This window comes from Stegostoma tigrinum, chromosome 13 (assembly GCF_030684315.1).
Source record: "Stegostoma tigrinum isolate sSteTig4 chromosome 13, sSteTig4.hap1, whole genome shotgun sequence".
Lineage (NCBI taxonomy): Eukaryota > Metazoa > Chordata > Chondrichthyes > Orectolobiformes > Stegostomatidae > Stegostoma > Stegostoma tigrinum.
Genome location: NC_081366.1, coordinates 37,351,547 through 37,363,476, shown reverse-complemented (window position 1 = coordinate 37,363,476; position 11,930 = coordinate 37,351,547). Strand labels below are relative to the sequence as shown.

Below are 11,930 nucleotides of genomic sequence, written 5' to 3'. Positions count from 1 at the left end.
AATCAGGTACTTAGTCTAAAAGAGTTATGTTTTTAATAGATTTTTTGTTTTATTAATTACAGTCCTGAATTGACATAGTCTGGATCATGATTTCCCACTGCTCCTTTAAATTATACTGAGTATTTTCAAGCTGTAGCTTTTATTTAAGGGAAGGAAGGACAACAGCAAAGGCCTAAGTCTGAAACCCAACACAAATGCTAAGATATGTGTTACCGTTAAAGGATGTAGGACAACACAAATTTTCATAACTGGTGGAAAAAAAAATGCTTCAATCAAAAGATCTTATTAGAATTTTGACAAACTGAGCAGCTTGGATTTTGAGAAAAGCTTGACTTTTAAAAAAGATGCCCAAATGTTAAGATTAACCAGATATAAAACATTTAATTTTAATAGGTGACTACAAGTCTTCCCTGGCTTAATAGATAATCAACGGATGCTCGGGTACTTACTTTGAAGTCAAAGGTATAATTTGTATAAGGCATTAGGCCATTCTCATAGGCACTCTTTAACTTAAAGCCATGAGTGATCCTTGCACTTGGAGTTCCATTTTTTCCAATGTTACTGAATTTCATTAGACAGTCACTATATCTCAGTTCTTTAAAATCCTTGTGGTTTGTATCAACTCCTCCAGTGGCCAAGTATTCTACAACACCTGAAAGTCAGAAAAATAAGCATTTTAGCATCAAAATAAAATAAAACAAATACTATTTAGATTACAACTCTGGCATAGAAATTGTTATAAATTGCTCCACTGGAATAAGCATCAGGTGGCAGGTAAACATGAGGTGCCAGAGGAGTAAGTAGGCAAACACGGAGAGGGAGGTGGTACACTTTGTTCCAGAGCTAACCATGTTCATTGAGGGTTATGGTATACTAAACATATTCTGAGCTAGCTTTTTAATTCTTTAACTGGAATAGGCAGTAAACATACTCACCCAAGACTAACAGTAAAGTAATATAACATTTTAAAATATTGACAGTTTGTGAACATAGCAGCACTAAAGTAAAGTCATGACGCTAAGTTCAAAGTCCCCAAGCAGTTTTAGGTACTTGTCGTACTACAGGATTTTAATAATTGCTATACTAAGTCCACAAAAATAATGAAAGATAGAGGTGATATGGCATCTAGCCTTTTCTGAATGCCACTGACTCCGAGCAAGACAATTAACAGTGTGTCATTTAGGTATTACAATCTGTGTTATTGTACACAGAGTTGTTAAAAGTGCAGGAAGCCATTCAGCCTGTAATGCCTGCACCAATTTTCTAGGATGTTCAAATTTCTCTCCTTAGCCCAGCTCTTGAACACACTTTGCTGGACATGGTTTTGGACTCGGTGCTTACAATCAGGCTCCTCAGTGACAGCCATACTTGGGGTTGAGATGGTAGCTGATGGCAGAAACTGACAACCGAACGTAGTTGACCTACAAAATTGAGTGTCCACAAATGGTCAATTTCTAGCAAGCAACATAGAAATAAAAAAATTTGAAAAAAATAAATACTCAAAGGGAGTGGAATAAAGGTGGTTCAGGAATCTTATCCTATTTCTCACCAATAGAACACCATCAAATGTGATCTGCTGCTACACCAGTTAGTGGCTAACACAGATCAAGAGGCATTGGCACTGGGTGGGTGAACGGCTGTGTAAAAGAGACATGTCAACAAAGGAACAAAACCTGGACATTTGGTCCCTCAAAACCACCATGGGCAGGCATAGTTGAGGAAAGGCATCAGCTATGATACTGCCAAAGGTTGGAGTGGGTTCTTTGGGCCAAATGGCCTATTCCAATCCTGTTGCTTGTTGTGTTCACCAATGTTCCATATTCCTTTATGCTTTCAGTTCACAAAAACCTAGCAACTGCCTAACAAGTGTTTATCATTTTACTAATTTAAGACCTTTTAGATGAAACCTGACATGTTAAACAGAGACAAGATCCATGACTGAATAAAAAGTAATATAATTAAAAGATTATATTCCCTAAAGTGTGGAAGCAGGCCATTCAGCCCAACAGGTCCACACTGCCGCTCGAAGCATCCCACCCAGACCCCTTCACCTATAATCCACGCACCCCTGAACACTATGGGCAATTTAGCATGACCAATCCACCAAGCCTGCACATCTTTGGCCTGTGGGAGGAAACTGGAGCCCCCGGAGGAAACCCACACAGGGGAGAATATGCAAACTCCACACAGACAGTCGCCTGAGGCTGGAATCAAACCAGGTCCCTGGAGCTGTGAGGCTGCAGTGCTAATCACTGAGCTGCCAAATGACATCTGATCAATGTCTTCTGAAGACTGGAAACTCAACCCAAGCAATTGTGATGAGAGCTATGCAAGTCAAAAAAAAACCCCAGCTATGGTCATCCCCTACCCAACTCTAGCTCTAGATGCAATCTCTCAGAAATAGTGTAGTGTAGTGAGATGGATCTATTTCCTTGCAGCACCATCCAGTAATAAGAACATAATGTAGCTCAATGATCATCCAATAACAAGGAATCAGTTAATGAAGCATTGACATAATCTGTGTGATTTCCCCATTCCAGCAAAGTGACAAAAATTGAAAATTTCCCCAATCCACCCCTAGTCTTCAACTTGAAACTTCACATTACTAGTTATTAGAAATGTAAACAGGTAATGATGCAAGGTCCCCATGGGAATTTAAGATATTGGTGAAAAATATCAATAATACTTATAGAATCCCCAGAGTGTGGAAACAGGCTATTAAGCAAAGAAGACCATACTGACCCTCTAAACAGCATCCCAACCAGATGCACCCCCTACTCTATCCTTGTCACCCTGCATTTCTCATGGCTAATGCACCTAAGCTACACATCCCTGAACACTATGGGTAATTTAGCATGGCCAATCCACCTAACTTGCTGTCCTTAACTACTGAAATTTAAGGATTTGAATGGTTCATAAATCTGTGCAGTGCCATTTGGATGCCTAACTATTTAAACAAGCTTTATTTTACACATGGAAGTATACTTTATCTTTTCTAATGCATGGGCAAAAACTTGCCTCATTACCCACTGCCATTTATTTCCAAGACAGCCTGCCCCCTAGTTGGCTCCATGACATACTGCTTTGGGAAACTATCCCTGATGCACACTAAACTTGTTGTCATAGCTAATCTTTCCAATTTGATTAATGTAAATCAACAGGATTAAAAGGTCATCCATAATGATTACAAAGTCACACAGCTTGGAAATACCGTTCTATTCTTTTTAGATGCTCCTACCAGTTGTTGATTTATAGTCTTTCGTGTGGAGTGGTCACTTTTGAGAATCTGTACACCAAATAGTCATCAGTCCCTTGCTATTTTTCACCTCTGCCCAAATGGACTCTAAATCATCCTAGCCTATATTATCCCTCAACTGCCCTCATTTCATCTCCTATTAACTGTGCTCCCCGGTACCTTTCCAAAACGTCCAATATATCTGAACGGTAAGTTCCCAGTTTTGATCACCTTGTTTCAATAATGGTTACGAGATCAGATTCATTTACATCAGTTTGTGCTATCAGTTCACCTACCTTATTGCAAATTCTTTGTGCATCAAGATATCAGCCTTCGAGATTGTTCTATTATCAAACTTCCTTTGGGACATTATACTCACGCATGCTGTCCCTTCCTTTTCTTTTCTGTTAACCATCAGCCCATTTATTGGCCTGAAACCCTACTAGCTTTAATTTTCCAATTTCCACGCAATTAACTTGCACGTCTGCCCTCCAACTATTTAGTTTAAAGCCCTAGGCTGGTTAGCTGGATCGTGATGCAGAGTTGTGCCAAGTGACACCAACAGTACGGGTTCACTTCCCACACTGGCAGAGGTAACAATGAAGAACTCTCCTTCTCAATTTCTATCCTTGCCTGAGGCATGGTGACCCTCAGGTTAAATCATCTTTAGTCATCTCACTCTCTCTAATTAGAGAGCAGTCCTATGGTCATCTGGGACTACAGCAACTATATCTTTACTGCTAGCCAGAATAACATCTCTGAAGAGGTTGATTATACAGGGAAAAAAAAACACCATTTTTTGATAAACACAGGAAGGCTTACAGTGCGGTCACTCAACAAGCTGCAACACACAATTTCTCTTCCTTACCACAAAAAAGCACCACACTGCGATCATTTTAACTTGCAACTGTATTGCCCGGTCTATGTTTGGTTACATTACAGATTGGTTATTTCTGGAAAATTTTCGTGACCTCACTGCCCAGACATATTATAACACTCATCTACAGAAGGTGGGGCATGAACCATGCTATCTGGTCTTGACTATCAATACGTCACAATAAACCATTTATTTTCTCAGTTGCTTACATTAATTACTTCTCTGCCATCTGACTGTTCTTCAGATTTTTCATTTATTATTCCATTAATTGTTCATCTGTTTAAGGCACTTTGAAAATGCAGATAGGGTCTAGGGAAGAATTAGAAAGAATAGCCAAACCGGCTAAACAATAAGCTGTTAATTGCACAAATTAACACTGTTAGGTAAGGGACCGAGTTGTAGCATAGTTTATTTATTTCTGTGTCAAAGTTTTATAAAACCAAAAAATGAAATACAAGGGACTGCCTGATGCTTCATGATATTATCAGTGCTTTGAAATTCCATGTCCTTTGTCCCAGTCATTTTTTTTAATCCATGGCCAATGGATGTAATTGACAAGCAATGTCAAACAGAAAAGTCTCACTATAAACTAAGTGCCTTGAAATACCCAATTCAATTGCTCCCAAAGAATGTTAGAAAAACTGACAAAAGCAGTCCCTGTAAGTGATTTTGATTGGCATAACCTGTTCTTTTAGAACCTAACTCACCATGAACAAGACACAGAAATCAGCTAAAAACCTGAAAGAATTGTGAATACTGTAAACCAAAAAAAAACAGAAGGTGCTGGAAAAGCTCAGCAGGTCCGGCAGCATCTGTGAAAAAAAAAAATCAGTTTACGTGTCGGGCCTGGTGACCCTTCCTCAGAACTCGGGAAGAGTCTGACTGTTTACAACCTCTAATTTTATAAACAAGAGTTGATTTGGTGTTTACTACATAACTACATTTTGTAGCCTTAAAAGGCACTCCTGCTCTTTAGAAAAAGAATTTATGGCATTTTATATGGTATAATGAACCTGTCCTTACATAGCAGCTTACTTTATAAAATAATGCACAACACTAACTTACTAACAAGTGGCACGGTCAATTACTAGAAATTTTAAAAACTACCTAACTATAAATCAAGTTTTTCTTAACTTCTCCAATTATGCAACAGACAGATAGCAAACAGGAGAACATATGCTAAGTGCCAAAGGGATAGTTATTTAAACATTTTTACTTTTGCCAAAGATTTAAGTTGAGTATCTTTTGAAAAATAAATTTGTTCAAGAGCTAAAAGTAAATGGATATTGACATAAACAATTTGGACATTAACATATTGTGACGCAAGCATAATGTGCAGACTCAAAGAAACATTCCTTTGGAGACGAAGCACTACATGACACTATTCAAATGTGATACTTAAGCTAGATGTTTTCAGTTAGATAAAAAGGAGCCAAAAATCTAATAGGTAACTTTGGTATTTGGTAATAACAATACCACAGAACATTTGTAAAGATTCCAGTGGCAATTCAATGGAGGAGTTCGAATGCTGTGCCAGCAATCATAGATAAGAAATGAATAATTGATAACTAAAAGCATCAAAACACAGAATTATCCAAGTTCCAAGCAATCCAACATCAGAGTATTCCACGGGAAGCAAAAATTTTGAATATAGAAATGACATTAACTATGACTTCACTGTTACTAGGGATGAAAGAAGCCACCCACTACCTAAAAACATCTCTTCAAATAATAGATAACTCTTGTAACACATCCTAGAAGACTGCCACAAGAACTTCAGAGAATGAAACTGAGCAATAAAGAACCACATGGCAACTAAAGTAACAAAATTATTATCTATTATGTTAGTACTTAGTTCAGTCCATCAACTTGTTAAAAGATACCACTGGAGAAATAAGAATTGAATCTATATCCGACGTACTTTAGATTATTCTAGAATCAGTTAGCTGTAAATTAGATTCCCAAGTGCAATGGTTTATTCTGGAAAATTCAACATCATTTTATTCATACAACACTCAGTATACCACTGCAACTAAGAAGTAAGTTTACAACTAATGAAGTCACAGAAAAGACAAATTAAATTTTAGGATGATCGCAAAGCACCTTTTATGCACACAATGGGATCACAAGCTATTAGGCAAGACTTGTAACATTCCAAACTGAAGGACAGTTTGAAAACATTTTTCATATAACTTCAATTAACCGAATTTAAGTATTGCCATGACCACATACAAGTAGTTCCTCAGAGTGGTCACTAAACAAAATATTCGTACGAGTTCATAGCACCTTTAAATTTCTGACTGTTTCAATTTAAAAGCAAAAAGGAAGCACAAGATTGGTTTAAACAAGTGGATTTTTTCCAGAACTGTAGTTTTTAAACCAGCCTCACATGCTGATGGAAAGCATCAGCCAAAACTTGTGAAGAACTAAAAAGCAACTAGAACATGTTTTGTGTGATTGGTACTAGATATTCAATACTAAACAATTGCAGAGCACAATTGCAAGATTTCAAATTTGCATTGTGACCATCTAAAATTAATTTGTCTTTTGCTCATTTTCTCCACAGAAATTTTTTTAAATAGTTCTCAATTTGTCAATCTGGAGCTTCAAAGTTAAACACAATAATCAACAACTCGTATTAACATAGAACCCCTAGACGTAACAAAATACCCTGAAGGGCTTCAAAGGAGAACATGGAGACAGTGAAAGATGATGTAAAACAAGGAGGAAAATTTGTTACAGAGATAGTAGAAACCCCCGATACTGGAGAATTTGAGATAACAAGGTGCAGAGCTGTTTAACACAACAGGCCAAACAGTATCAAAGGAGCAGGAAAGCTGACATTTCGGGCCTAGACCCTCCTTCAAAAATGGGGGAGGGGAAGGGGGTTCTGAAATAAACGGCATCATTGTGGCACTGTAGGAAGCTCAGGATGGACAAATGCACCTCCCAGTCACGAACCATTTCAACTCCCACTCCCACTCATGGGACGACATGTCCACCCTGGGCCTCCTGCAGTGCCACAACGATGCCACCCAAAGACTGCAGTAACAGCAACTCATTCAGCTTGGGAACCCTGCAGCCCAATGGTATCAATGTGGACTTCACAATCTCCCCTCCCCCAACTGCATCCCAAAACCAGTTCAGCTCGTCCCTGCCTCCCTAACCTGTCCTTCCGCACCACCCCCGCCCACCATTCCACTCCTCCCACCTCAAGCCCCACCCCCATCTCCGACGTACTTGCCTCATCCCGCCTCCTTGGCCGGCCTATCCCCTCCCTAACTCCCCATCTACACTTACCTTTACTGGCTCCAATGCCGCCTCTGACTTGACTGTCTCCTCATCACCTAACTTCTCCTTTACCCATCTTCCATCCGCCTCCTGCTGTCTCCCTATTTATTTCAGAATCCCTTTCCTCGCCCCCATTTCTGAAGGGTCTAGACCCGAAACGTCAGCTTTCCTGCTCCTCTGATGCTGCTTGGCCTGCGTCCGTCCAGCTCTTCATCTTATTATCGAGGAAAATTTGTGACTGCTGGGAAAAATGCAAGTGAAAACAAAAGGATTTAGAAAGAACTTTGGAGCATGGCGTCTATAACTGGGAGATGGCTACTAACTGTTAACCATGGTAGACTGCAGGAAAGGTGAAATGCGTTTTGCAAAATAGCCTTTGAAGAATGTATCACATGCATGGATACAGAACTGGAGGAATGTGCAAGGTGTAGCAGGATGGAATGGTAAACACTTGACTTTGAAGCAAGTCAGTAAATATACAGAGGAAGTTTGAACCAAATAGGTTAGTTAGCCTGGAGGTGCCAGAATGAGCAATGGCTTTTCAGTCATTTCTGCTTCTAAACTAAAATCTTTTATACTTTTAGCAAATGACATACTGGAGGGTCACCTTTGCTACAGCTCATCACTACGGATCTCATCAGTTTTAGCAACTTATTTTCATTCATAATTCACAATATTTCTGGCTAAACATTGTTTTAACATTCTAGGCAGAAATGACTAAATGTAGTGATGCATAAAAGTACTGATGCCACCATAACACAAAGTACATTAGCAATGCTTACCTGAATCTGGCAGTGAATTGAGATCTGCACACAATACAAGAGGAATGACATTAAGGTCTCCTGTGACTGCACCAGGTCTGAGTGTACGAGATGCCTTTTCAATTATATTCTTCACTTCAGACAGGAACATCATGGTTTGTATCAATTTCACATCTGAATACTCAGGATCCCAATGCATATGTGCATTTGCAATAAGAATGAGCTGTTTCTCCACACCATGAAATGACTTCCCAGCTAAGGTTGAAAAAAATTGTCAAACTTAAAAACAATTCTAAGTATTCAAGTAAAATATTTTAAGGTTAGGCCAGCAAAATGGATTGTGCCCAAAACATGTTCTTAGGTGTACAAATCCATACTAAAAATGCTGATATTTTCTCATATCTTTGCCCAACTTCGTCAGTTTTATCACAATATCAATTCACTAAGATCTTAGCGAGTTTTGAGAAGATTTGTAGCTCAGCTTGAGGTTCTGGATGTGAGATTGCTCGCTGAGCTGGAAGGTTAGTTTTCAGACGTTTCGTCACCATTCTAGGTAACATCTTCAGTGAGCCTCCGACGAAGCGCTGATGTTATATCCCGCTTTCTATCTATCTGTTCCTTGGGTTGGTGATGTCATTTCCTGTTCTTTTTCTCAGAGGATGGTAGATTGGCTCCAAATCAATGTGTTTGCTGATGGAGTTCCAGTTGGAATGCCATGCTTCTAGGAATTCTCGTGCGTGTCTCTGGTTGGCTTGTCCTAGGATGGATGTGTTGTCCTTTCTCATATGTAAGGATACGAGCGATAGTGGGTCATGTCGTTTTGTGGCTAGATGATGTTCATGTATCCTGGTGGCTAGCTTTCTGCCAGTTTGTCCAATGTACTGTTTGTCACAGTTCTTGCAAGGTATTTTGTAGATGACGTTCATTTTGCTTGTCGTCTGTATAGGGTCTTTTAAGTTCATTAGCTGCTGTTTTAGTGTGTTGGTGGGTTTGTGGGCTACCCTAATGCCAAGAGGTCTGAGTAGTCTGGCAACCTACCAGCTCAGTGAGTAATCTCACATCATTAAGATCTGCTAACCAAACTCCAATTTTTGTCGTACTGTAATGCCTTCGCCTTAAATCTCCCCCCATTGCACAGTCCACACCTTTAATAGGCCTGTAATGGAATGTGAATACTGTTCCAAAAGCAGCAATTGTTGCCCATTCCCGATTTCCCTTGAGAAGGCAACTGTGAGTTGCCTTCATTCGGTGCTGCAATTAAGGTGGCGTAGATACACCCACAGTACACTTACTCCTTATTAGATGCAGATTCAGTTCCACATAGTTGAGAAGTCAGCCCCAAACAAGACTTTCTTTTCCTTTTGAGAGAGACCAATAAATTGTGCACCCTGTGGTAGATAGGGGATTTCAATTATGATAAAATTGGTGTTTTTTGTGTTATCCGTAGGGGGAGTTTTATGCCTAAGTATCCCACAGATAGCAAGGATTTATGAACTGTTAGGAAAGACAGAAAAACCCCCAATGCTCCAAGTAGCTGTACAGTGTAAAATCGAAATGATAATTAATTTTACTAATATAGCTTCTGTAATTAGATTTTATTGGTTGAAATGTACAGCTTTAAGATAAAGATACATTTCTGATGCAAAGTCAAAATCTTGCTTGTACGGTCATCCTGCATGATCCTGATATTTACCACACGTAAACTTCATTCTCCTGAATGCAACACCACAGAAGTTGCTCTTGAACAATAAATTAAAAGTATATCCAAAAATCTGTCAAATTTTAACTTAAAAAGCAAATGCAGCTTTGCCATTAAGAAGAATGGTTTTATACTTGAACTGTTACAGAAAACTTCATCCAGGGACATGGATTTGTTATCACGCAAGACATCAGTGCTCATGCCAGGGGCTGCAGTATGGAGCTCCCTCCACGTTAGCTAATGTGACTTGCACAGATAATTAGACATAAAGCAACAGGCATTTCCCAATTTTGTGGGGCTCAAACAGGGTTCTTAGTTGGCCATCTTCGCAGCACTCCCATATTTAGTTGGATTTCTATCTGCAATACTTTATAAAATGATACGATGGGATGCTGGGTGATACAAAGAAAAGCAACACCATGTTCCAGGTGGAAGCCCTGAAGCCAGCAGTTACAGTTCCTAAGGTAAAGTGCTATAGGATGCACTAGCTTAGTGCATTTTCCCTAACCTGGCCTCCCTAGCAAGATGTACGTTATTGTCAACAACAGCCAAACTACTTACATATCAGGAGAAGACTTGAAATTTTTCTTGAACATAATATTTATGGTGTCATATCTAACGGTTCCAAAAGTGACTGAGAACAATGAACTTTTTCCTTGCAATGGTTTCATATTATTTAGCTTTACCTACAAAACCAGTTTTTCAGTTAATGCCTACTCCAATACTGCAGTGCATCAAAACTGGCAGCATAGGAGCTCTCACATCAACGCTGTACTGACTTCTAGAGCCAGGGCAGGAAGAACTGAAGAAGTGATGTTAATTAAGCCATAACCATTTCGGCATCATTCAGGCTGACACTCACAGAACGAAGGTCATTTCTCTGCAAATCAGGTCTGTACAAAGATTGTAATTCCTTATTGTTTACATTATCTTCTTCCTCTTGACTTCATAACTTTCAATCACACTTTTGAAATTGCCTTGATACATTTTCCCTATATACACACAGTGATACAGGAGATAATCTTTTCACTCACCTGGACTTTGAAAGAGCTGTACAATTAGCCCCAATCATTCCCCATCACCCCATAATTTTTGCCCTTGAAACATTTATCCAATTCCCTTTTAAAATATTATTGAATCTATCATGTTTTCAGGCAGCAAATTCCAGGTTGTGACTCTCTGCAATTTCTTTCCCCTTTTTTCTCTCTCAACGTTCTTTTTGCCAGTCACCTTAAATCTAAATCCTCTGGTTACTAGCATGTTAGTCACAGGAAACTGTTTCTCCTTAACTCTATCAAAACCTTTCATGATGTGAAACATCACTGTCAAATTTCTTTTAACCATCTCTACCCTAAGGAAAGCTCCAATTCCTAATATTTCCACTTGACTTCTCTTATTATTCTGGTAAATCTCTCTATTGCCTCTTTAAGGCTTTGACAATCCTCTTAAAAAGTGGACAAAGTACAATTGACTGCAATACTCCAGCTGAGGGCTAGCAAAAAACTTTAACACAATGTAGTTGCCTACATTCATTAAACCAAGAATCCAGTATACCTTTTAAACAGCCTTCTCAACTTGTCCTACCACTTTCAAAGATGAGTATTTACACCTCAGGTCTTTCTGTCCTGTACCATCTTTAAAATTGAATGACTCAAGGATGAGAGGTGAATTGATAGAGGTGTACAAAGATGACAAGAGGCACAGATAGAGTGGATAGCCAAAGACTTTTTTCCCCCAGGGAGGAAATGACTATTATGAGGGGGCATAATTTTAAGGGTGACTGGAGGAAGGTATAGGGGAGATGTCAGATATAGGTTCTATACACAGAGTGGTGGGTGTGTGGAATGCGCTGCTGGCAGTGGTAGTAAGAGTAAGGTATATCAAGGTTATTCAAGTGACTCTTGGATAAAGCCATGGATGATAGCAAAACGTAGAGTAGGCAGGGTAGTTTGATCTTAGAGTAGGATAATCGGTCGGCACAACATAGTGGGCCAAAGGGCCTGTACTGTGCTGCACTGTTCTATGTTCATTTTGCCTCGTCTCATTCCTCCTGCCAAAACGAAATCA

The 11,930-nt window shown here is 39.2% G+C and overlaps 1 protein-coding gene across 4 annotated transcripts in view; it reads right to left on the bottom strand.

The window, feature by feature from the left end:
• The window catches only part of LOC125458173 (CCR4-NOT transcription complex subunit 6), a 75,063-nt gene that overhangs the window by 4,652 nt on the left and 58,481 nt on the right, over positions 1-11,930 (bottom strand). For 3 of the 4 annotated variants that reach the window (XM_048543141.2, XM_048543140.2, XM_048543142.2), the window contains exons 10-11: positions 8,186-8,419; positions 450-652 (exon numbers count right to left, since the gene is read on the bottom strand). In XM_048543141.2, the coding sequence (XP_048399098.1) occupies positions 450-652; positions 8,186-8,419 (437 nt within the window). The remainder of the gene's footprint in view (positions 1-449; positions 653-8,185; positions 8,420-11,930) is intronic. The other variant, XM_048543143.2, reaches the window with a different exon arrangement.